Source organism: Cyprinodon variegatus, unplaced genomic scaffold (genome assembly GCF_000732505.1).
Source record: "Cyprinodon variegatus isolate N-32 unplaced genomic scaffold, C_variegatus-1.0 Scaffold112, whole genome shotgun sequence".
Classification (NCBI taxonomy): Eukaryota; Metazoa; Chordata; class Actinopteri; order Cyprinodontiformes; family Cyprinodontidae; genus Cyprinodon; species Cyprinodon variegatus.
The window spans coordinates 225,464-251,687 of NW_015150565.1; the positions used below are offsets into that span (position 1 = coordinate 225,464).

General features: G+C 35.1%; 1 protein-coding gene across 1 annotated transcript in view; it reads right to left on the reverse strand.

Annotated features, from left to right (window-relative positions):
- Positions 1 to 22,046, reverse strand: part of LOC107084928 (collagen alpha-1(XIV) chain-like) — a 145,600-nt gene extending 123,554 nt beyond the window's left edge. The window contains exons 1-3 of the mRNA XM_015375010.1: positions 21,934 to 22,046; positions 19,134 to 19,248; positions 8,586 to 8,702 (exon numbers count right to left, since the gene is read on the reverse strand). Coding sequence (XP_015230496.1) covers positions 8,586 to 8,702; positions 19,134 to 19,215 — 199 coding nt within the window. The 5' untranslated portion in view covers positions 19,216 to 19,248; positions 21,934 to 22,046. The remainder of the gene's footprint in view (positions 1 to 8,585; positions 8,703 to 19,133; positions 19,249 to 21,933) is intronic.
- Positions 22,047 to 26,224: the final 4,178 nt, after the last annotated feature.

Sequence of the window (26,224 nt, forward strand, 5' to 3'; positions counted from 1 at the left end):
TGACAAAACTCAACTGTAGTGAGGGCTGCTCCGTGGAGCAGTAGGGAGCACTGCAGCCTTGCAGCAAGAAGGTTACAGGTTTGATTCCTGGGGTCTTTCTGCATGGACTTTGCATGTTCTCCCTGTGCATGTGTGGGTTCTCTCCGGGTACTAAGGCTTCCTCCCACAGTCCAAAAACCTGACTGTTAGGTTAATTGGCTCCACTAAATTCTCCTTAGGTGTGAGTGTGTGTGTGAATGGTTGTTTGTCCTGTTTGTCTCTGTGTTGCCCTGTGATGGACTGGTGACCTGTCCAGCGTGTACCCCGCCTCTTGCCCATAGATATTGGGAGATAGGCACCAGCAAACCTCGCTGGTATAAAGCGAGGTGGAATGGAAACTGCAGTGCAATAAATTAAGCAACAACTATTTACAACCTTGAAACTAAACTTTTATAATCATGGTTTGATTAGTTTTTCAATTATTCTGGGGTAAATTAGGTTAATTAGTTCAAATGAAAATGTATTTGCCAGTTGAACCAATTTCATGCGAAGATACAACAATAAAAGATGTAACGTAAAAGTCTAGAAAAGGAATCCATTTCATTCCCTTTTTATTCTCACTTCTAAACTATCACCTTATAAGGAAAACAAACTAAATTTAGATATTTCATTTAAAATAGATGTGATCTGTGACATTTGAAAGCCCTGTGGCACTAAAACAACTTGAGGAGGGCAATGTTTGGTTCTACAACACCTGACAGCTTATTTTAGAAACAAAGATTAAACCAGGTAGAAATATGAACAAACAGGTAAATGTAAAAACCTTTACCCAGTATACAAAGAAAGTAATAACAGATAGAAATACTTATTAAATGAAAGAAATATTGACTCAACATCTAAGTCAGCAAAATTGGCTTTGCTAATAAAAAAGATGCACAAATCAGCAATTTGCAAACTGACTACAGCAAACACTTCTACTTCCTGACTTAAAGAGATTATATTTAAAACTCATTAACCAAAGAGTCCAAGAGTAACAAAGCTGATTAGTTAAGTTTCTGATTCAAGAAAATTGCCCATTCCGTCTTAGCTTCCTATGTGATTAAATTCAATTTGTCATTTAGCCGGCTGCTTGATTCAGTTGCCATAGAACAAAACATCCAAGGTGGGATCGATAACTCTTCTTGAACTGACAGCAACCAAAGCCAATTTCTCCATGAATCTTATTTCCAGCTGCTGCTCATCTAAAATGACTGACATCAAAAAGCAACTTGCTTCAGCATTATTTGAAATAAAGGTATATTAGAAAAAAAATAAGGATATAAGGTAAAATATTTTTCTTAGAAATGAGGCCCTTAAATAAAATAAAAATAACTTTGACCTAAATTTCAGGAAGAAAAACTATATGACAATCATGTTTTCTATATAATTTGATAAAGCTAATTAAGAAGACCTGCTTTGATTCAAATATGTTTATACACAGTACTCTCTCATATAAATAATTGCCTCATTTATAACGTAAAAGCAAATATATGGAATGAAACTGTCTTGATTCTAACAATTTTACTTAAAAATTAAACTCTGCACAACAATAGGTATAGTTTTCCTCACTAATCAAGCAACACAGGTGGGTTCAGGTCTGTTTGAAAATATTTGAGAAAGTTAGAGAAGCATCAAAATGAAGATGCACAAAAAGATCAGAATAAAATTACTTCAATCTTGACTCTGATAGGTGACAAGCTGAGGGAGCTTTAAACATTTAATCATTTACAAACAGGGACTGATCAAATGGTTCTGGATTTAGCTGAAAAACAACTCTCTGGTCTGGATGTTGTAACTGAGGGAAGACTAAATGTTAACTATTCAAAAGTAACGACATGGTAATGAATGTAATTACTTTGGAAGTGCAAAACCTTTGGTCATTACAAGAAGCCTGCAGATAGAGTCACACTGATGATGCTGGATGTGGAAAATGCTCACAATCTACTGGAAATCCGACGTTGCGTAATAAGTTTTTTTTTGGAATATAAGCATGGAGAGATTTTTTTTTGGGTGATGCTAGTAATGCAAACCACACTGCCCACTAATATAATATGTTAATGCTTTACCAGAGTAAATGTTCTGTAATCATTTAGTCTTTATTTTAGAATAAAAATAAACCTTGCTTTACAGCTGCTGCTCTTACAAAGTGGTTTAATGTAGCTTCTGCTTCTACTATAAATAGGAATTGCATTGGTGGCTAAGGGCTAAAAAAAATAGATTGCGTAAGATTTCATCTATTTAAATTGTGGTTCTCAAAACTGTTGAAATTTAAAAAAGAAAAGGCATGTGGAAGCTCTGCTAAAGAGACACTTGACAAAATTCTAATCAGATTTCTATAATTGAGCATTAAAAACGGGACCAGAAATGTGATTTTAGACTTTATATGCATTTTGTTTGTTTTTCGTTTTACTCTAAATGATAAACAATAAAGCAAGGCTTCAATTTACTAATCAGAAAGGCTGTGGTAAGGCTAACCACACAGCGCAAAATAGTGTAAACATGTTTTTATTTTAAGGGCCAAAAGTGGTTCCTTTTCTTTTCTCCATCTTGCCTCGAATTTTCTACAGCTCCATCATTTCACAGTTGTATATCACTCCTCCTATTTGACCCAATCCTCCCTGTAGTGTCAGGGGACCGCCGCCAATGCTTACAGCCCCTTATCTGACATTTTCTCCATTAATGTGATCAAGCCGACAGACCAAGCAGCACCAGAAGCTACAGGTTTACTCTGCTGCCGGCTGACAGAGAAACGAGTAACACAGAGGTTGATATGTATCTAGAAAAAAAAAAATCACAAAGAATTACTTCCAGTAGTGAGGTAAATACAGGAAGATACCGATATCCACCAAGTCTGTACCTGCAGCTATGGTGCTATGCAAAGAACTGTCCAAAAGTCAAGATTTTGTCTAATCTTTTATCTAGGGCTGCAACAAAAGATTACATAAAAATCAATTAATCCTTTGATGAACCTAAGATCTAATTAGACCATAGGATTTTATACGATATTTCGTACCGAATTTGAATTAAGTAAAGTTTAAATATGACACTTCAGGAGATCTGTATAGAGCATATTTACAGAAAAATTATAGTGGTAATGTCACACACTAACACATATATTTAAATATATATGGTGCAGTTTTGGCTAAACTACTTAATTGATTGTTCTTTCAGCAAATTGCCTGTTTTAGATCCTGATTACTCCACTTAACAAATCATCAATTACTGTTTATAATAAATATAAAAAAAAAAGAAAAGATAAATCACTATTGAAAAGGATTTATTGCTTTACTCCTATGGTTAGCAAATGTAATTAATTACCAAGAAATAAAAATACTTTATCTGACTATTTCTAATACTGTATATTATCATATCTTAATGAGGCTAAGATCTAAAGGTAATATGTTTGAATTCACTTTTGTTTTATTCAAAAGGCATCAGAGAAACAGGCTAAAAGATAAACACCAACCTAAGTAATATCTGGCTAACTGTCTTTTTAGGTAGTTCTACCTCTGGTTTTTGCAACTACTAAGCAAGTTTTGCATAATTTAGTCCAAATATCTGACCCCATCTTGATTATTAATTTGAAGTAGATTGTCAAATGTTAAAGTAGAATACCATAGAAAAAGAATAAGTTCAGGTCTGAGGTTTGAGAAAGGCCCACCAGAGTAATAACTTTTTACCAACAGACACAAACTGATTAAAGGAATTAAACGAAAATAGGACAGAATTCAACTTTTATTTTTATTACACTGTCTCAAGTACAAAGCAAGAGAATTCGCTCTCTGCATTTAACTCATCCCTTTGAGGAGCAGTAGGCTGCCATTGTGCAGCGCCGGGGGAGCAGTGTGGGGTTAAAGGGTCTTACTCAGGAACCCAGAGTTCAGGCTGTGGGGATAGAACCGGGTACTTTTAACCTTCTAAGAGCACAAGCGCACTGCTCTAACCACTAGGCCAACACTCAACGGAAACTAGTTTGAAAGCTCAGGAGAAAAATAAAAAAAAAACACTCTGTTTTTGGCCACTCTATACAGCTTCAAACTCAACGCTAATTCTGACATTCTGAATTAAAAAAGCTTCCTGCGTGTGAAGCAAAACGTCTTCAAATTTAAAAACAAAGTCCAGTGGACTATTTTTTTTTTTACTTTTTTGGAACCTCACTGAAGGCCACAGTATCAACTGGAAACTGTAGAACAATGGTGATAATGCAGACAGTACATCACCACAGAACTTTAGGGCCCTGACCAAGACAGAAATCCCTGGTACAAAAAAGGCAGCATCAAACACCACTAAAATCCACAGCTATAAACAAGAACAGGCTTCTTACATTGTACAGAAATGTTTTATGAATGGTTCAAAATTTGTGCAATTAGTAATGAGAAAATGTAGCATGTTTGGGTGATAGAACTGATCAAACATGGTTCAGGTAGAATCATGATGAGGGGTCTGCTTCTCTAAGCTGCTTTGTTGACTATCTCTACATGTATTTTTTTTTTTCATTTTAAGAGCTGCTCTTAAGGTTTGGATCACAAAGTTATATAAGTCAAGACTATTTGAACCATCTCAAGACGCTACAACACAGCTAAAGGTTTGTTTGTTTAATAAATATACAATTTAAAATTAAAAGACACCAAATTATTTCATATCTTAGTTGGCACTGACGTATATGTATGATTATAAAACATTATTTATGGTTGAATATAGTTTTTTCTCCCAAAGCCCAATTAGGTCCAACTAAGATATACACCCAATGTGTTGAACCTGTAAAAAGCTTCTTTTGGAGCAACTAGAGAAACATGAAGCAGAGGCACAGACAGACAAACACATCTTACATGTTCAACTCATCCCCCACCTCACCAACAATGTAAGCAAAGGATTTGGCACAAGCAGCGGGGAAAGAAAAATAGACAACATGGAGGCATCCGTCAAAAAATATGCAGAAAAAAAATGCTTCTTAGGCTGCGAAACCAAATGGTTTATCATTTAAAGGCACAATCCTCCATCTTTAAAGCTATATTTGCAAATAGTAAAACACATACAGAAAAACGACTGCTTTTTTAAGCACACGGTTTATATAGGTTTCATTTTTGCTCTTTAAAAAAATCATAATGCTGAAATGAACCTAAATGATCCAAATCGTCCGAGCCAACGACTACAAAATAATATAATTTTCCTAATTAGTTGCTTTGAAAAGATAGAAAATTTCTGATTATGATTACAAATCCGAATGGTTTGCAAAAGTAATCACATAACTTTTGAAAAAATAGAGCCGAGCTCTGAACACCTCAGAGCTGTGTCAGAGAATCTCAATGAGCAAATAGCATCATGAAGACTGAGGAACACATCAGAGGGAAAGCTAGTAAAAAGGTTTAGACAGTGTCAGGTTTTTACAAAATACACTAGGGGGTCTAACATGCAATGAGTGGTGTTAAAAAAACAAAACAGAAATAAGTAAGCCATGAATGCAAACCTATCTAAACATACAAGTCCACCTAAACTGAAAGGGACAATAAGAGAGGATTAATGAGAGAAGCAACTAAGAGTCCCATGGTAAATCTGTAGGAGTTACTATGGGAATCAGCAATTCTGAGAGATAACAGCTAATAGATGTGCAAACCGCACACCTCTAGGGGTGGTAAAAACATCCCTTAGGTCGGTTTTGAAAAAGCCACAAGTAAACCACATCTCATTTTTTACCAGAAGCCATTTAGGGGATGCAGCTAACATGTGGAATAGGGTGCCCTTATCAGATGAGACAATAAACTTGTTGGTTTACACTTAAAAAACACTGAATATAACCACAAAAACATCATTTCAATAGTAAAACATGGCAGATGCACAGGGTTATAATGCTGTGGGGATGCTTTTCCCGCAGGAACTAACTAACGTTGTCCAGTAATATAAAACCTATTTGTTTTTGTTTTTTTTCTCACTTTTTCTTGTTTATTATGAGCTACTTTGTAGGGTTGTCAAAAGTATTGATACTCAAAAAAGTATCGATACTGAAACGTTGTATCCGGATACAATACTCGTTTTTAAAAGTATGGATACAGTGCCACCACCAGTGGCACCTAAGCAGTCATTCATCTAAAGTGAAGAATAGAGGAAAATGCACTTTCTGAACACTGTGTGACTGAATAATTCTGTGCACTTTTCAGTTTCAGACTTTTTTTTTGTAAGAGGTGCAACTGCTGAGAATTATTTTTGTTTCTTAACCGGTTTGGCTAGTGTCATTATGTGTGCAAAGCATAGCCAAGGAAGGAACACTTAATGTTAAGTTTTTTTTAATCAAGCTTGCTTAATATTGTGCACACCATACACCTAAAAATATTGTTCTTATTGTTTATTGTATTTATTTATTGTATTTTATTTATTTATGAAAATATTTCTGTAGAATTTTGGAGTCTTTGTTTTTATCCTTGTGGTATCGAAAATGGTATCGAGTATCGAATATTTTCCTTAGTATCGGTATCGAGTTGAAAAGTTTAGTATCAAACTTACTGTTTGTAATGTTACATACTAACGGAGCTATATGAACAGTATTTCTCATATGCATCAAATTCAGTCAGAGAATGAATCTTAAAAAAAAACAAAAAAAATCTTAATCTTAATCAATATGATCTTGAGAAAATAACTAAATGAGCCAAACTGGACTGTAGCTTAATGAATAAAAAGGCCATGAGGTTAAAACAAAGGGGGAATGAGTCACTATCAGGTAGCTGGAGAAGTTGACATGCAGAAAAGTAAAGCCTTTACTGTAGACTGAATCAGTATCGTGAAGCAGGAAATGATTTGAAAGATATAAAAAAGGATTTCTACATAGACTTTTGTTACAGAGAATAAAAACTTAAATTGTATGAAAATGTTATTTAAATTAAAAATACAGCAGAACATTTGTATCTTTTTTAGTCTGGCTCAGTCAATTTAACAAATTACTCTTAATAAGTGGGACAAATGCTCTTTTTCGGTCATTTAATCTGCCATCAAGGGTTCAAAAGATTACAAAGAGTGATGAGAATAAAAACGTTTTGTGTTCTCATAAAAAAATCATTTTTTTTTTTGCCTTGGACAGTTTTAATTAATAAGATGATCCAGTTTCAAGTCAACTATCCTCTTTCTGAAATATCTTGTTTTTATAACACTATTCATGTTAAGTTTGTAGAAAATTATAGGTTAGAACAATGCCTTTAAGATCACAATATATCGATATGTAAACCCTGTATGCAGTATTAAAAGCATTAAAAAAAATACAAATTCTTCTCTATTGCCTGAAATGCTTCATATATTATAGGTTTGGTTTGTTTTTTTTTGTTTGTTTTTATAGCCTCATTATGTTATTGTCATTCTGAAATATAGGTTTGTTTTTAATCACCACACACTTATTGCAATTGATCACAAATTAATAAAATGGTTCTAATATTTGGAACTAAAATATATAATGATTTAATACATTTTACTGTATTGGCATTATCTGTAATTTTGCTCCAAAAAGCCTTTTTTGGATGATTAACCAATGAGTATTTCACCAATTTGCAAACGAGTCACTTGGAAGCTACATTGTTTTGTTTTAACTGAAGTCGGTCGCTCAATTTTACCATGGAAGCCAATTATCCAAAGTATCAATTATAACCTGTACAGGTTGTGGTAATGTGTCACTTTTTCGTTAAGAGTTATGTGGGAGTTATGAACTCCCACATACGTGAAAAACCACGTGAAAATAATGATTAGTTCTCCCTCAGGGAATAGGGTTTCAGCATTGCTCTCCCCGGTGCTTACCAACATTTTAGAGAACCACGAAAAGACAAAAAAATAACTCATCTACTAATAAACTGTATTAATGTTTATATTTCTATAAAAGATACCATCTCTTTACAATCTGCATACAATAGAGTTTTTTTTTTTTTTTAAAGAGTGAGATTTTTTTTATGCAATTACAACTGTGGAGCCCTTCAGCAAGGCTTTAGCCAATCAAGCTGTCACAGAGAAATCATTACTGAGCTACTGGGTATGAAGCAGGGTTAACAGTGCAGGCAACAGGCAGGACTGGACAAGAGAAGAATATCTTTTAAGATTTTCTCTCATATTTCTTTGAACTGATCAAGTTGAAACCAGAAAGTTTTTTGAATGAAGGAAAAATGTGACACTCAGTTTACTGAGTTTTTCTTTATCAGGCAGCTGCAAGTGAAACATTGAAGCAGGATGATTCTGTTGTCTGTCTAGTTTTAATTTCACATTTGTTAATAATAAACTAATCCCTTTTATTTGTCAGTGCCAAACAGAATTTGCTCACTGCATTTAACCCTTTATCCCCTAGGAAACAGTGTGCAGCCTGCAGCGCCCTAGGGAGCATGTAGGGTTAAGGGTCTTTCTAAATGAGCCAAACCTCACATTAAACAATAACATCATAACCAAAATGCAAATGTCATCTTCTCATACCACTAGATCACTACTCTTCATTATGAACACATGCTTTTTGAAAATACTTAACCCAGGACACAAGAACAGGATCATAATACCAATACACGTCTATTAAGATTAAAACAATATTAAGTCTCAGTCCTTGTTCTTACCTGGACGTGTGGTGTAAAGGAGCTTGTAGCCTTCAAAATTTCCTTTTGGTTCTTTCCATGATACCTCGAGCTTGTTCTGTCCCAAAACTTTGAAACGAAATCTCCGTGGTGGTGAGACTGGCCACAGAAAAAAAGAAAACAAACTGTATTAAATGATTGTTCTGTCAGATATGTGATGCAAGTATCTGTATCCAAGGCAAATTCATATAAAACAGTCTCATGCAGCAGATATTTTAAAATATTTGGTCAATATACTCGATAACCTCATTTGTCAATAATGTCTGTACTAGAACATTGGAGGGAGTTCAATTTTCAACATGCAAATTCTTAGAGATCTAGTTGATCCTTTCTGTCTTTCATTCAGTATCATGCAAAAGTTTTCCCATGAATCAGAATTGATTTTTTATGTCATATAACAGAGAGCATCACACTATTTTAAAGTGTGGTTCTCTGCAGGGTAGCAGAATATTCCAATTATATGTATATTATACATACCACATATCCTCGATATGTGGTATATATTTCTGAAGCATTCTCAATCAGCTCTAATTTTTAGAATTTAGTTTAGATTTTTGCTTTTTTTTTTGCATTAGTAGCTTTAATGATAATTGTCAACATGGATATTCTTTGATATATGCAATGGTGCCTCCAGAAATATTTCATAGGGGAGGCCAGACTGGGCAATTAAAAATCTTTGGCTGGCACACTGAAAGTAAAAGCCATAATTTTGGGGTTTGAATCTACTATTGAGGTAAACGTGTCTGCAGAAATCATAAAGACTTAAATAAACATCTAGTCGTGTCTTGGTTTATGATGTCATTTTTTAATCTTATGTCACATTTGTGGCCAGGGTGTTGCTTATTGGTGGCCGTGGCCACTCCCTGGTGGCACCACTGTATATGTGGAGTCGCTGTCCGACTGAAAGGTTAACCGCTACCCCAGGATCAAGACTATTTCCCTGTAATAGGTTTTCTTCCAGTTCTGCCCTCTATCTGGCAAACAGCAAGCCATGTGAATGCCTCTGTTAACCATCATCACTGGATTTCTTACAGACTGTGCTCTCCGTCAAATTTCACTCAAGCACAGTCACACTGAGCCCAAGACACAACTTTAAAAACCATTACAATAGATTGAACTCCCTCCAAAATTCTGGTGCCATTAAGACAATCACTCAGTTTTTAACAGTCGGTAAACAGGAAAAAAAAAAAAAAAAGGATATACTGTATCTCTTCCATGAGGAGGATACACATCAGAGAGATTAGATAGAACAGATGTCAAATTAAAAAACCCCAAAGTCGCATTCTCCTCCTCTTCCATGTCTTCCTGAATTGTGCTCGTCTCTTTGGGGTATGACAGCTCTTGCTTGTGTTCTTTTTGCCATCTATATCAAAGCGACATTCCTGCCTCTCATCTTGATTATTTGTTGGCCCTTTTAGCTGTCTAGCGACCTATACCATACCCTCCCCCCACCGCCTCTTCACCAAACTCTTTTATATTCATTCATTTTCACGAGTATTCGCTCTCTTAACGTCTCCTCAACTGTCCCCCTGCCATTCTTCATCTATGACTGATCCCTTGCTTTACTGATCTCTGGATGTCTGTTCACTTTGAAATCCATGAGAGATGAGAGGAGGACAATGAAAGGGAGAGAATGTGACTTTCTTTTAAGCAATCGAAGAAAAAGAACAAAAGGAACCAAAGGGAAAGGCACTGGAATAGCATACCGGTGCTATTCCTCTCCTGTCCTAGCCAGGATCATTGAGACATAAATCACAGAATAATATGATCAAAGAACTCCACAAAACCCGGAACACTTTACAATTGCCTTCATTTGTGTAGAGACCTACAGAAAAGTCAACAACACTGTGAGTGGAATTTTAAAGTGTATTTAAAAGGTTATAATCATTTTCCACTGGTTTTCTGCACAGTGCTGTTAAGTTTTCATAAAGGTTAAAGCTCTGGGATATGGCTATTGTAAAGAAAAACAATGGAAGGAACCACATAACCAGGTCAACAACCATCCTGTCATTTCTACACCACCAAAGCCAAATCCCACATGCTAAAAACATATCTCAAGGGAGTGAGCTCTCCAGTTAACTTTAATTGACTGCAAAGAAGAAAAAAAATAAAAAGAAACCCAGGGGGAGAAAAATAAGATATGAAACCCACAAACTAGTTTTTGTGGCTGTGCCTTCATTATGAGGTGAACAGTCTGCTGCTGCCAAGTTCTTTAAATACCTACACAATGACTGACGCCTTATAAAGCTTTGATGTTCTGAAGAGAAATGCACAAGAGGCTTTTAAGAATGGTTCACTCATAACAACCAAATGGGAATTGAATAATGATTCATGGAAAATATTGTTTTGTCTTTCATATCTGTTTGGAAAAACATGTTACCATCAAATATAACATGAAAACAGGCATTGGCCAGTTGTCGGTCGGGTATGCTGTTCGTCAAAATTTTAACCACGACCTCCTCAAAAGAAACATTTTCCAGTCTATTAAAGGGGTTTATTCTTCATTATTATGGCGCCATTGACCCTCTCTATTCATTTGAAGTACAAAACCTAACTTAAATAAGAAGATTTGCTGTCATTATAAAAGGTTGGTTAGAAATATTTCCAATGGACAGAATTAAAAATATATATATATATATATAGTTGATACCTTTGGTATCTGCGTCACCATTTTTGAGGCAACACTATTTTGAAACAAACATTTTGCTACAATCTATGGAAGACAGCAGGATACTACAGGCTCAAAAAAAGTATTAAAAGTAGTAAGAAATATTGAATTGTCTAATTTTTTAGACTTTAGAAGTAACCTGTGTTCAAAAGACCTTCGACCGTTTGTATTTTTTCTGTATTAAAAGATTTTTTTCTTCTTCAATATTGCAAAATTTTATGTTTTCAAATAAAAAGCAGTTACATGTGAAACAAATATTTTAAATTTAAATTCTTGTTTTTTGTATTACAGTTATGTTAAGCTGTGTTCTGTTAAGTTCACGTCTTCCTCAAACGTTTCTTCTTTATAATTATATTATGTCTAAACTTCTCTCTAAGTGCTTTAGCATTTGAGCCAACACAGATCAACTTCATTGTTGATAGAAATTAAGGGTGGGTAATGCATATCCAACTAGAAAAATATAATACGGAAATGATGAGCGTTTATCCACTGAACTTGAAATATTCTACACTCATTATTACATCACAAAAAATATTTTGCGAGTGTGAAATGGTGCACACCGATTCTGCAATTAAATTCAATGTATTTTGAAGCTAGTTTTCTGTTTACACCAACTCAACAGTTAAATATATTTTATGGAAGTCATTAAAAACAAACCTTTTACCTGATATAAATAAAATCTTTAATGTATTCAGTGGGTATTTTGTGTATATAATCCAGCCAGCAGAATAAATTGAAAGAAACTTACACATAATATTGAGGTTTTTTTTTACAATAAATGTAAAAGGTCAGAATTACATTTGTATAAAATAAATTAAATATATACTTGCATTTTTTTAATACAGTTTAATGAGTTTTATAATTGATTTAATCACTTTTTATGGAGCTAAAACTTTTTGCAAGTCACTGTAAGTTCTGATCAGTTCATCAAGGGAAAAGGCTCAGAGAGAATTTAAGAAAACCTTTTACCTTCAAATAATGGTAATACAAAAAGATAAAATATATATTTTTCAAATCCCTTTGTATACAAAGGAAAATAATGACTAAAATAATGACAAAAATTATTGGCAATAGGCCGATTAAGTAAAAAATACTTCTAAAAAAGTGACCTTTTTTTGCAAAAATTTAAAGACATTCATTTTATTTTTTTTCTGCATCTCTCTACATTTTTCATTGCAATGCTGGGTTGAAAAACACTTAGAAAACCCCCAAACCCCTTCAAGGTTGCAAGTGAACCACCTTTTATGTGTCAGACATCAGTAACAGAAAACCACTTATGTAGGTATTCAAAAACCTTGGGTTCAGCACAGAGAGGGTGATTCTGTCTCCCATGGAGAAAATGAAACCCCACTGCATCCAGGCAAATATATATTTATATGCAAAGATACCAAAAAATAGAAAAAAATTACAGTACCAATTATCTCACCAACCTGGGGATGAGAATGAGGGCTGCATGAGATTTCAGCTCAGGGCTTAGCTCTCTCGTCTGAAGAGAGCTGCTCAAATCCCAAATGATTCGAGATGCAGATTTCGCACCTTGATGCTTGCAGTGTCGCTCAACTGTGTACTGCGCCTTTGTATCTGCATGTATGTTCATAAATTATGCATGTTTGTCCACAGCTGGAAGCAGGTGTATTCGGATGTTTGCAAACATACAAAAAAAATGCAAAATTTGGTTCCTCTTTTGAAAACCTTCCTCCCTCTTAAAAAAAAAAAAAGTGCTGTTTCCTTTGCAGCATATAACACACATACAGATATAAATATATAGACAAATATAGTTACAATCACACACACACTCACAGTGAGTAAGCTTTGGATCTTCTCTATGAGATTGGATTCTCACAGAGAGAAATATTGAACGGTGTGCAAATAGCCCGGTAAGGACAGACAAAAAGCCTTGCCAGCAGAGATAGGAACTTAATTCTCATCTATTTTTCATCGAGGATTTTGTGCAAACAGCAGAGGCCGAGTGTCCGTCACACCCGACGTGAGTTGTGCAGCAAGTCAAAAGTGCTGGGATTTGACTGCATTTTAAATGAAGTCTTAAAGAGTAGAAAGAGGTGGGCTTTGGTGTCAGGGGATAGACCAGCAGTGAGCTGAGTACAGAAAACAAGAAAACTCATCTGTAAGCGAGGGACCTCTGACGTGAGTGTGTTTTAGAAAAGACCCTGTGATCTATATCACTATTGCGAAGACGGAGCTACTTAAGTGCTGTTTGAGAGTGGCTTTCAGTATCGATAAATCAACAGAGAAAGGAGGTTAATTGAAATCTGCATTTTTCAATCCACCCAAAACAACATGGATTTAGAATGAAAAAAACTGCTTTAAAGCCTTTAGAAACGCTTTTTTAATGATTTGCACTACTTTTCACCATTATCCTGCCTGTCATGTCCTTATTACCTTTAAGCGTACTTTTTACATAGTATGGTCGATGTCTATACTGTTGGCTATGTGAGAAAAAGTAAGTTGAAGTTAAATTTCTTATTTGTGCATGCAAACTTGGCAATAAAATTTGATTCTTATTCTAAAACAAACATAAAAATTCAGACGTCACTTAAAAAAGAAAGAGAGCAAAGCATTGACATTTGCAAAATCCCCTTGGCTGTTTTCTCTAGGCTCTTACACCTGAAGATATTTCCTCTAGTCTTTCTATAAGGGGTGTGGCAAACATGAGGAGTCCCTGTAAATCCTTCAATAAGCCACTGAAATTCCACCTTTAACCTCTGAAATTGGGATTTTCTGTCAGGTGTTAGAAAGTGATTTAAGACAGACTAAGTAATTACTTGATGACAGTCTTAGCTTCTTGAGTCAAGGAAACTAAGTAAACAGGGTGACCTTATAAAAGATATCTGGCTTTTAATTTTCTGCAACAATTTAAGCCAAATGCTTTCTGTTAAATTTCTATTAATCATTAACTTTTTCACAATACAAGTCAATTATACTGCAAAGGGCTTCTAACCCAAATGAAACCAAAGGTTCCTCAGGAAAGGAGGGTTTTTTTCAGTTCCTCGTAACTCTTCTGCTCCTCACGGGTCGCCACTGTAGCCGAGGCTAAGACACAATGCCTTTAACTGAGGAATGCTGTGCTTGCTTTCATTTCTCTCATATTCGACCCAAAACCTAGCAACTGCCCAGGCTGTGCAGGACTTTCTCTACTTCAAGGTTTTACTGAGTCTAATATGTGTCCAGACTGACAGTCGTACAATTATTAGGAGGTAAGCATACCGACTTACAGAGCTGAAACAATTAGCTGTTTATTCTGCTGACTCAATAAACTCACCTTAACTCTCTTAAACTGCCAAATTTTCACGTTTTATATTAGGCAAATACAAAGTTAACATGAGGATTTTTGTCTTAGCATTACATCAAGGTGTAGAAATGGTGACCTTGGAAAAAATGCATTCATCCTTAATGTTTCTCTGAACAATGGTAAGTAACTCTGAATCACTGACAGTGTGTACATAGCATGTGAAGACAGACCAAAGTCCTTGCCAGCAGAGAGGGACCCAATTCTCACCCCTCCCTTTACTGGGACCTGTGTTTGAAATAAGAGGTCTTAAAATTGTTCTATTGGCAAAAACATACGGTACACTAAACATTTCAGTTAATTACTATCTTTGAAATCAAAGCACTTTATTTCTGCATAACAGGATCCATCCTAAATAATGGAAGTTGGGAAAAGTGAAACTGAAAGAAGTTAGATGTGTATGAGCCATGGTTAGGGAATTAAGATAATTGAATTGCTTTATCTGCATTTGAGCATTTTCTTAACTATAGCTATAATCTCTAATCATTTATCTGCTATTATCTGTCGTCATTTATTCTGTATTATAACCCATTAATATATATATAATCCATATCCAAACTTTCCTGCATTATTTGTATAAAGTTTTCATATTCATTTTTTTTATAGCCTCTGACAATTACACTCTGTTTATATATACCATTTATAGGACATACGTACATAGTTTCTGTACACATGTAAATAAATATTTATATCTGCTATAGCTGTTCTGCAAAGATGCAAACTCTTTGCTTTGTACTTGTGACAGTGTAATGACAATAAAGTTAAATTATTTTCTATTCTTCTCTGTTTTTGCACTCATTTCATAATGATTTCTACAATTTCACCATTGTGGGACAATAAAGGGATTTTCTATTCTATTTTGACTTTATATCCACTTTCTTAACTAAAAATTTGCCCACCACTAGATTGTGTGAATTTAGGTGTTTAGATTAGTCCTTGGCGAGTAGCTATCTCAGAACCTCACACAATTTATGAGTTAGCTGATGCATGTCAATATTAAACACTGATTATTATAACAAGAAATAAATGTTGAATTTCTGGCTTTAGAGGGAAGCTTTGGAACAGCCTGAATGTGAAGCTTAAGTAAAGTGCAAACATTAAACCATCTTAAACACAGTATAACAAGATGATTACAGATAATTATCCCACTTAAAATAATTATTACCATCATTTCTATCCTTATCACTGTTTATTACCTTTTATATAACTGCAAATTATACTGGTGCATTAAGACGATAGTCACAGGGGTCCTACTTTATGCAATTCCCCTTACCTCTACATTTCTTTTTGAAATTAGGTATATTTTTATTAATGCATAACAAGTTATAGGAAGAGAAGAAAAAGGAGAGGAGAAAAAAAGTGGTTTAATCTAAATCTATTGCCTCATTTGAGTGTGTCAAGATTGTATACCTGTAAATAATGGTGTATCTACTATAACATGCTAGACATTTTTAAAATAATAATTTAAAAAAAACATGACTAAGTGCAGTGCACCATGTCAGGTGCAATGGTATAAAGCCCATTAGCTTAGACTCAAGGTCAGTATGCATTTTCTCTAGTGACAAATGATGCCTCTCAGTCAGTTAATCTATTGGACAACCCAGCGTTTAGGAGTTGCCCTTAGAATGGCACTTTAAGAACTGACTGCAGTCTGTCAAATGCAAAGTTTGATGCAGAGGATACTATGGTGACTTATAATACCTGAGCATATCAGGTCATATTTAAAGGTATAGAGGACGATTTTACCGAATTTTGGAAAAGAACCGCTCTCTCCAATGTAAAAAAAATGCACATGCACAACCCTGTACCTGCTCCCGAGAGAGAATGCCTATTAAATATGTGCGAGAGCATAAACAAACCAATTTCTCCTTGTTTTACTAGCATGCCAAACTTTACCTGTCGAATAGAAGCTTCGCAACTGAGGCATCATTAGGAAGCCTGACTTGTACTTTCAGTGTAAGGCATCGAATAAAAGATTCTCCCAAAAACACTCTGGTTTTCTTTCTCTCTTCTAAGGCCTTCATTGTCTTCTCATACACTTCATAGACACTTTTTCTCTTACAAACCTCGGCCATTTTCAAAGAACCGTGGTGAAAAGGGTGAGCTTCAATGACTGTCTGAAACCGTAGCTCACCAAAGTTATATGCCTGAAACTGTGGATGCGCAGAAACATATCACCAGAATGATTGACAATTAGGAGAACCACTTATTTTGATGATCCACATGGGAAGAGAAGATCCTCCACCAAAATGACTAAGAGGGATAGTCTCTTCCTGTTTCAGCATAACTGAAAACATGCAAAGTAAGGTGCATAAAACCCAATTCTGTGGAAGAACTGGTCTGCGCAGAGTCCTGACCTCGATCTAACAGAACACCTATGCGTAGACCTAGACCAGATACTATAAGCCCATGTGTTCTCATTAAACATTAGATTCTGACCTTACAGTTTTCCACAAACAACATGCTAAACTATGTAAAAAGTCTGTGCATAAGACCTGTGCCTTTAACAGCTGGAAGGAGTTGCAGGGCATCATATTAAACACTATGGCTTAAGATGTCAGTCAAATTCATCTTTTGTTTGAAGACAGACAAACAAACGCTTTCTTTCGGGTACACATCCTTAAAGTCATTTTGGGCTTAACATTCTAAATATTTAAAATCCTTCTATAAACTCTAAGAAATGTGTTGTTTGGCAGTGTATAAAAAATAAAGTTAACTTCAAATGTATTGACTTGAGTTTTAAACAGTAAAAAGAAAGTCACTATCCACACAATATTGCACATTACAGCAATCCATGGCTGGGTGGATTGATTTAAAAAAAAAAAGATATCCCTACCCAGATTTGATCAGTTATTTTTTTCTCTGTTTTGTTTAATGAACAAATGCAAAATGATGGGAATGTTATAAATGTCAAATTAATCAATGCAATAAATTCATCAACTAGCCCAACTGCAGGCAGGTTTTTTTTTTAAGACCAACGTTTCGTCGAAGCACGGGGAGGAAATGAAAAGGGACGCACAAACTAAGAACACAGGAGCTTCCTTTATAATACTCAAGCAGAGTCTGGCCTTTTAGAGTCTGAATTTTTTATATAATTTATTCCATGGCTTTTGTATACATCCTTTAAAGGGCAGCCAATATTTGGGGAGACTGCTGTACATCTATGTATCCAAGTAAAAGTAGCTTGACAATGATAGTACACATTAGATGAAAAAAAATACTTCTTTACAACCAATCAATCCACATCAAAAGGTATCAGTAGAAAGACACTAAGATTGCAGACCTGAGATGCAGCCTTGGTATCAAAGTTGGCCTTTATTTTGCAAGGAAAACCTTAAGAAATTGTTATAACAGACTAATTATATCTCACATTGACCTATGTCCCTCTGGTGACGTTTCACAACCTGGCAAAGAATCAGCATATGTAATTAGATTGTGGTTCAGGAGTCACCGTTAATTTAAATCTGTTTCAGTTCAGTCCTCTTTAAGGTTCATCGATTCCAAAAAAAACTTTGGGAGAGCTGTAGCTCGGAGGTGTCAGAGAGCAATCAACCCACTGAACTGCTTCAAGGCAAAATATTGTTTGTGCCTTACTTCACACCAGACACCCAACATGTTGAAGCCAAAACTTCAGTAGAGTTCTAAAGTTCAGTTACTTTTATAATGATAGTGTAAAAACAGATCTTATTCAACCCAAACAAGAAGAAAATGAGTGACGTTACTCATTTTAAATGAGGGCAATGACAATATAAGAATGTCAATTTAAAATAAAACATGTGCAGCTAAGACCCACTAGAGCAGCCAAGATGTTTCATTTTTGAGTCCAACATCTGTAACCAGATATCCCTGCACCCTTCACTTAAATCCTCAGACTCAAAAGGTAGAAATAAAAGGTTATGGAATTGAAAAAAATGCATTGAAAACATTTTGAAGCAACCTGTTCCTATGATATTACCATCATGGCTTTTCATTTAGATAAACATGGGGATAAGACAAAATGTTGAAAATGAACATTAAATAGAAAAACTTCAAAAGTAGAAAAAAAATAAAAAAGGAAAGGATGATGTCTGGATTCCTCCCTTCCAATTAAGACCACACTTAAGAGTTTTAAAGAAAAATGTTGGTTACAGTATGCATCTTTATTGCATTGCTAAGTTTAACTTTGCCTTCTCTTCTTTGAAATTGTTGCAGCTGCTATTGTCTATAGCAGATCTTGCAAGATCTTCCTGGCTGCCATCAACAGCTTTTGTCTTAAGAAGCAGGGCTTGTATCATTTAGATTAATCAACGACACGGAAAGCCATGTCAAAGTTTATCTTAAAATATAAAACATAACCTTGAGCAAATGTTTGTCCTTTTCCTGCTTTGAGAGCAATTTTTCAAAGCCCTAAATGTGTTCACTCTCTTGGTAAGTTCAAGCCTTGCATTTTGCTTTACCCTCTTTGTCCTTTACCCTCTTTGTATTATTAAAAGCTCACCTCAGCCATGTTTGGTCCATTGCTGAAAGTCATTTTGGCCTTGTTGACACTGATGAGTAAAGAGGCAGAGACACTTACCCTGGCCTTTTGCTGTGTCAGGTAACACGGCGATGAGAACAAAGCCCAGCAGGAAGAAACTCAGTCTGACTGAGAACTGCATCCTGATTCCAGCTGACCAGAGGACACACAACACCTGAGTTGAAGCAGAGAGTAGGAGGAAGAAGGGAAGGAACAAAAGAAGACAGGAAGGACAAAAGGAAGGAAGGATGGATGGATGGAACAGAGAAAGTGATCAGAAACGGGTGGGTGGGAGGCTTCAGTTATTCCCCCACCATCCATTAAGCTTCCCATCACAGATATGTTAATGTCCTTTAATCTGTTTAGTGATGAATCAAGTCAGTGACTATTATTCTAAATGCAATGCAAATTATTGAAACGTTTATTCCTTGATTAGAGCTAAAACAACAGAGGAAAATTACAATTAATTTACATACAATACATAACGTTTAAGCACCAAAAGGCTACAACGACACTTTTATTCAAATGCAAAACTTGATTTTATCAAAAAGTAATTTGATGGACCAAGCAACATTGAACAAAATTATGAATCTATAGGAGAATTTAGTTCCTTGAATTAGTTTTTACTAAACAAAAATATAAAAAATGTGCCAAAAACCAAAAGGCAAGGCAAGCTTATTTATACAGCACATTTCTTAAAAAGAGAACATTAGTTCATCAGTCTGAATCACCTTAACACACCAGACAGGCCACAATATGATTATATTTGATTAAAACAGTATTAGTTTGAATCCTATACTTAAAAACCTAGTGCAGTGGGAAAAAAACCCATAATGTAAAAATGCTGCAAGTAAATTCACAGCTGCAAACCCACCTACTCACTCTTGTATCTAAACCAATAAAATGGTAAAAATTGGACAATTGCAAATTGGAAAAAAGTAGGCTTCCAGGTTTCCATTTTTTAGAGCATTTACATATCAGAGAATTTCAAACAGTCTGTATTTTTGCAGAGTCAATGTTTTTTACAGTTACATCCTTAAAGCTCCTATTTTGAATCTCTATTAGATTTTTGCACCTAAAGACTGAAATTCTCGGCCATTCTCCTGCAAAATATCTCAGGTTCAGTAGGAATGACCAGAAGAATTTTAAACTTTGCCACAAATTCTAAATTGGATTCAAATTCCGTCTTTGACTTAGCAATTATAGACAATATGAATACATTTAATCTAACCTACTCCAGTGAAGCTCTGGTTAATTGTCTGGTACCTAAAACTCTTCCTCCTTCTCAATCATCTTCAGACATCTTCCAACTTCAGAATGGCTTTCCTTAATAAGGAGTGTTCTGCATGTAGCTCCATCCATATTTCTATCAAAGGATCTTAATGTCATGATGCTGCCATTATTATTATGCAAATAGATTAGAATGTTTAAGTTATTTTTCAACTAACATTATGTCTTTCTGCCACATGTTGCGTAAGACTCCTAAATAGTTTGCAGCAAAAAGCAAATAAGACATCTTATCACCTCCTAACAATGACTTATATCCTGAAATTTTCCATTGAAACCTGATTTTTAGGGTTAAGAATACAACTGTCAAAAGACTCTCCCATCTTAGCTGATGATCTCTGTTGTTTCTATGACGGCGCTTAGATTTATTATCTCCTTACAAGGTTTTTCTCACAGTCCCGAACACACATGCAAGTTTATGGTTGTAACATAATCTTTTGTTTTTTAATATTCCGAGGCGTAAATTTGCAAGGCAGTGTATACATCAAGTTAAAACACATAACTAGTTACTGGGTTGATCTAGATGTGCATGTAGCAGTTGCAAAAAACTCTTAATGTAGCAGAAAAACTGATATATATACACAATACTTTCAGAATATGATCAATACACATGGTTCAATTTAAATGTATAAATCTTGTTTATTTTAACAGAAAAAATATGGTTTGAATAACTATCACTTCTACAAGTTTGTTTGGGCACTACAGTTTTCTTCTGCTAAGCCTAAATTTCAAGCATCGATTCTAACCAAGTCCAGTAAAAAGTTGGCAACTAGTTTTTGATTTGAAATATGATGAAATATAGCCGCAAGAAGCAGAAAAAATATGCAAGCTTTATAATTTTTGCTGGGTCCTGTGATCTTAAAATAGGTTTTCCTTCAATCATTATTACTCTTTTGTTAAGAAAATTCTTGAAATGAGGCGAGGAAGGTTAGATGAGCTGGCATGGAATGAGCTTCATGCAGTCTTCAAGCTGCATCAAGCATGAAACGTGTTACTCCAGGGGGATAGAGGTGCAGCAGCACACATAACTGTCACCTTAAGAGCTGCTCTTGTTACTGTGATTAATGCCACTAACAATGTGCAAAGAATCAATTACTCTCCAGAAGTAAACCTTGAGTTATCTACATGCTTTAGAATATTGTTTCTGTCAGTATTAACCGAGGCAATAAAAGCAAACTTATGTTTCCAATTATCTCACCTCTGAGGCACCTCAAAAAAAGAGAAAGGGAATAAAAACAGTGATCACTGGAGGCATGCATGTTTACAAGCAAAGCTTTCAAAGTTTGAACTTAACATTTTGATATCATTAAATGTCAAATATGAATAATAAGTAGATGCTGTTTCACAACTGGATGAACGTGGAAAATCGATATAGGTCTCTCTGCTCTTTGTTTTAAATCAACAAAAGCAGCAGGATGTCTCCTAATTGATTTGAGCGCAGGTGAGACCTGCGTGTCTCTGCATCAGCAGCGCAACTGAGAGGCGCTTTAAGGTGACAATAAAAAGGTTCCCAGGCTGCGCCCTGGGAGCCCAGTGTGCAGGTGTGTGCAGCATCAGTGGGGAGCAGCTTTACCTTCTCAGATCATATGTTTCCCGGTTCAGTCGCCTCCCTCCGGACAGCTCAGTGACAGGCTCGCTGGTCCCACACCGACTCTCCGTTTCAGTCCTTTCAACAACTCTCTGCTGTTAACCTGGAGTCAAGTTACACTGAATAACACAGCAGACTACCGGTGGCTGATTTCAAAATAAAATACCAAATAATATTCAAAATATCTTTATTAACCTCATTCATTTCCCTTTTTAGGTCTGGGTAGATCCCTCCCAAACCCATAACAATGCAGAAATGAGCAGAAATGGATATTAACACATATTCTCTGCAATATTTTACTACTTTTAAGTGCATTTCAAATATATGAACTTATGAAAATTCATAATGCAGCTTAAACCATGAGTCAAAATTGTCTATTTTTATTATTGATTTATCGTTTATACATAAATCAGTGTATACTCACAGAAAAAAAAAAATAATACTCCGGGTGTGGTGCAAAGTCAGTGGATAGTGATTTCAACTTCCCACACAGAGTATGTTGTATTTAACTCAGGTGCTGTTTGGACATTAACTCATTAAATTTTATATCACCAACTGATACTTTGGGGGGGAAAGGAAACAATGTGTGAGCAGGTTTGTTTAGTTCAGATTATCAGCACAACAACAATTCAAGAAAATCAGACATAATTCTTATCCTAAAATTATACAGAAATATAAGTTTCTTACCTAACAGTGTGTTCAAATCACATAGAGGTTATGACCAATTAAACAAAGCTCAGTTTTATTCTTAATAGGATACAGTCTTACTTATCCCATTAAATGGGTAAAAAGATATATGTGGAAGGAAGCATAACCAATCCACTCCTCAGTGACCTTTCAAGACTCTTTTCCAGAGCAAGCATGTGGAAACAGTGGATAGGAACAACTCTTGGCTCAATCTGAGGCCATCGTCAGCTGATAAGGGATTTGAGAAAATAGAAACTAATGGTGGGTTTGATTTAGTTCACAACTTGCACACAACTGCCTTCATGAATGGCCCCTACTTGCTAGTTAAAATGTGTATAAATATAATTTTTAGCAGGTATAAATCTCCCCTTAAACAAAAGCTATTTTACAATTTTTAGAGAACAGTTATTGGCAAAATTGTGTTGCCTATTATAAGAACATTTGTGACATATAGGATTGTTAAATTGGTGAAATAGAGTGTATACAGAGGTGCCTTTAATTTTTCTGTCCAAGAGCAAAGAAACAAGCTTAGGCAGCTGTATCACAAAAATGAAGAGCTGAACTGAACAGAAACGATTTAACATTATTTTTTGCTGAATTTCCATACAAAAAGTTGTCAAATATTTTAGCCCAACCTGATTTATGGTTAGGCAATGATGTACAATGTTGAGAACTTTTATTTTGAAATTTATAAAACTGTATTTACTAATTAAATAATTCCGGCCAAAAAAAAATATCAAATGCAATACTTTAAGCTGATTGTTTATATTTTTCAAAGTGAATCCATTTAGGTAAATTACATTTACACCCAGCATAACCCAGTTTCTGAGGGCTGATCTTTCTAAACATTTCCAGAACTTATCTTTTAATTTGAAGAGGGAACTTGCATATTTCCCTCATCTTACTGTGGTGCTTTTCTGCCCGCTTTACCTGAGCATGAGTCTCTACTCAGTTGAGACTTGCAGCGGGCTGATGGGTGTTCCCCTCCTCATTCACCATCCACCCCTCAAGCTACTCATTCCTTTCACTCTGTTTAATGCAAGGCGCGGCTGCAGAAAAATGCCTTTGAGTGGCAGGCAAGTTCAGCGGCTGCAGGTATATAAGGTGCATTTCTGTGACCCCCTGGCTGTGTATGTTGCTCTTCAGGGGCCCCAGTTAATACACCTCAATCTTACAGGACAGGTGCTTGTTGTAAATCAAAATTCATTCAGAGTATGGAGACACTGTGGTATTTAATTGTTTATATATTTGTCCCAGGTTTATGATGAAAACAAAAAGGAACATGACAGAAAAATAAGAAAAGTGTTAAGATAAGAGCAAATGAGTTTTTTCCACATATAACAATAATATAATTAGATTTAATTCACTACAATGGCCAGCATCATCATTTGCAGTGTAAGTAAAAAAAAAAAAAAAACTTAATGCACCTCATCTTTACAATATATACCTTTTTAATGTTACTGTTTCTGTCTCTCTGTTTAGTTATACAACTATATCTGTATTTCTGTAAAAAATAATGTTGATTTAGTTCACTTTTTATGGGCTTATTGGATATACTTAATTTTTTTTTTTTTCTGGAGAAATTTCCCTTTCTTGTGCTGATTTTATCCCGTTTCTGCAGACATAAAAGGTAACTGCACATCTAGCTGGATCTATCTTAAATTTTATAATTCTTGGCTTCAAGCTGATGCAAACGTAACATTTAAGATGTGACAATGTGTCAGAAAAATAAAAAAAATGAAAGCAATGTTTAATCTCTGCTGAAAGTTATTTTTTAAAAGATAATTTTAAGCAAATCTCATGGGAATAAAAATCAAAATTAGGATTATATCAGAAAATGCAAAACTATTCTGTGACTTCCTTCCAAGATCCAAGTTAAGAATCTAAAAGCTATTTGAGCTCAGCATAGAAGTACCCTCCCTGTGACTGGTTTATAAGAAGTCTAGGTTGCATACCTAAACTTAAGCAGGTGTTTGTTTAACATAGTAAACTAACTTAGAACCGGCATTCCCGCCTTGTGATTTACCAGCTGTATGATGTTTTCTCCCTGTATTTATTCTATTAGCAGCTGTTTAATGATAACACCCTGTGTTATATTTTTCTACATAAAAAAGTAAATTATCTTCTTCAAAGGCAGATGATCCCCCCTGTATGTCATGAGTTAAACAGCTTTAGATATTTGAAAGGAAATAGTGCAGAGACCACACAGAGCTGCAGCTCTAGATGTGCAGGTGTTCTTATCTTTAAGATACTGCAGAGCCTTGAAAGTATAATGGGCCCCTGTCTGCTAAGGGGGAGGGTTAAGCCTAGCTTTTCCTGAGTTATTATGGGTTTGTTTGCTGTGCATGTTGCCTTTAACTTCAGACATAAAGGATTCAGAAGCCTTTTGCATTATCATATTAATAAATACTGTATGTAACAACAAATTTAGGAGTTCCAATCAAATGATGAGCTGCATGACTCCCAAAATGCAACTTAAATACTCTTGTTCCCATAGATTCCCTCCACAGTAACTTATATCCAAGCCACGTACATTAACTTTGCAGTAGCCTTTAAAGCTAAAGCTACAAGATTTTCTGCTAAATAGGTTGAGTACATGGGCAGTCTGCTTTTCTTTTTCAGGGGTCACTGCAGTGAGTCAAATGTCTCCATCATTACAGGGGCAATAAAGAAAAGTTGGATTTCCTCTTTTTAGATTTGTTTCTTAAATGAAAAATGCAACATTAAATAGTAATAAAACAGAATGGCATAGAATCAAAACAAATTCTTTGAGGTGGTTATTGAAAGCGGGTGGTATACCTCTTCTCATATTTTTAGGTTGCAAGATATGTCCCATGCATTTTAAGCTGTGAAAATGGGTTCAGGGAGATTAATATATTACTTTTTATATCAACATTAAAAGCAGTCATGAAAGTGGATTTAATGATCCAATCATCTGCTTTTTTTTTAGCTTCATGCATTCATGAAAATAGAAAGGTGGGATTTCTGTTTTCATTCTACTTATTAGAAGCTTTTATGAACAACCTTAGGATTTCAGTGTGTTATATAGCCTACATTGTTTATGTGATAGAGAGTGAGAGAATTTATAGAACATTTCTGATAAACTAGGAAGCTAAAGCCAAACTAAAACAGGATTTCTATCACTTCTGGTTTCTGTTCCATATATGCTTTTATTATAAAGAACAACAATAACTAAAAACCGCACAGGGTTTCCAGATCTCAACAAAGACATTAAATTATTAAATCAGAAAAGGAATAATGTAATTAAGAAGGACTGAAGTCTGTGAAGGCATTCATGCTCTTTGAAAATGAATGCCAAGTTGCACTGAAGGTTTTACACAATCTTGTGCCCGGTCATGTTGAATTCATATTCTGCTTGTCCATTGAGCTTTTTGATTTGATTTGTCTTGTTTTATCCAATAGAGGGCAGCAAACAAACAGTTTAGAAAACAGCTTTATGAGCTGTCCACAGTTTGCTCAGTGTTAACTTTGACCAAAACTTTAATGCCAGAAAAAAGACAATCCCACTCAATGAACTTTGTATTCATTTTGGAATGTAATGTGGTTTTGTTTGGTTTCAGCAAACTGC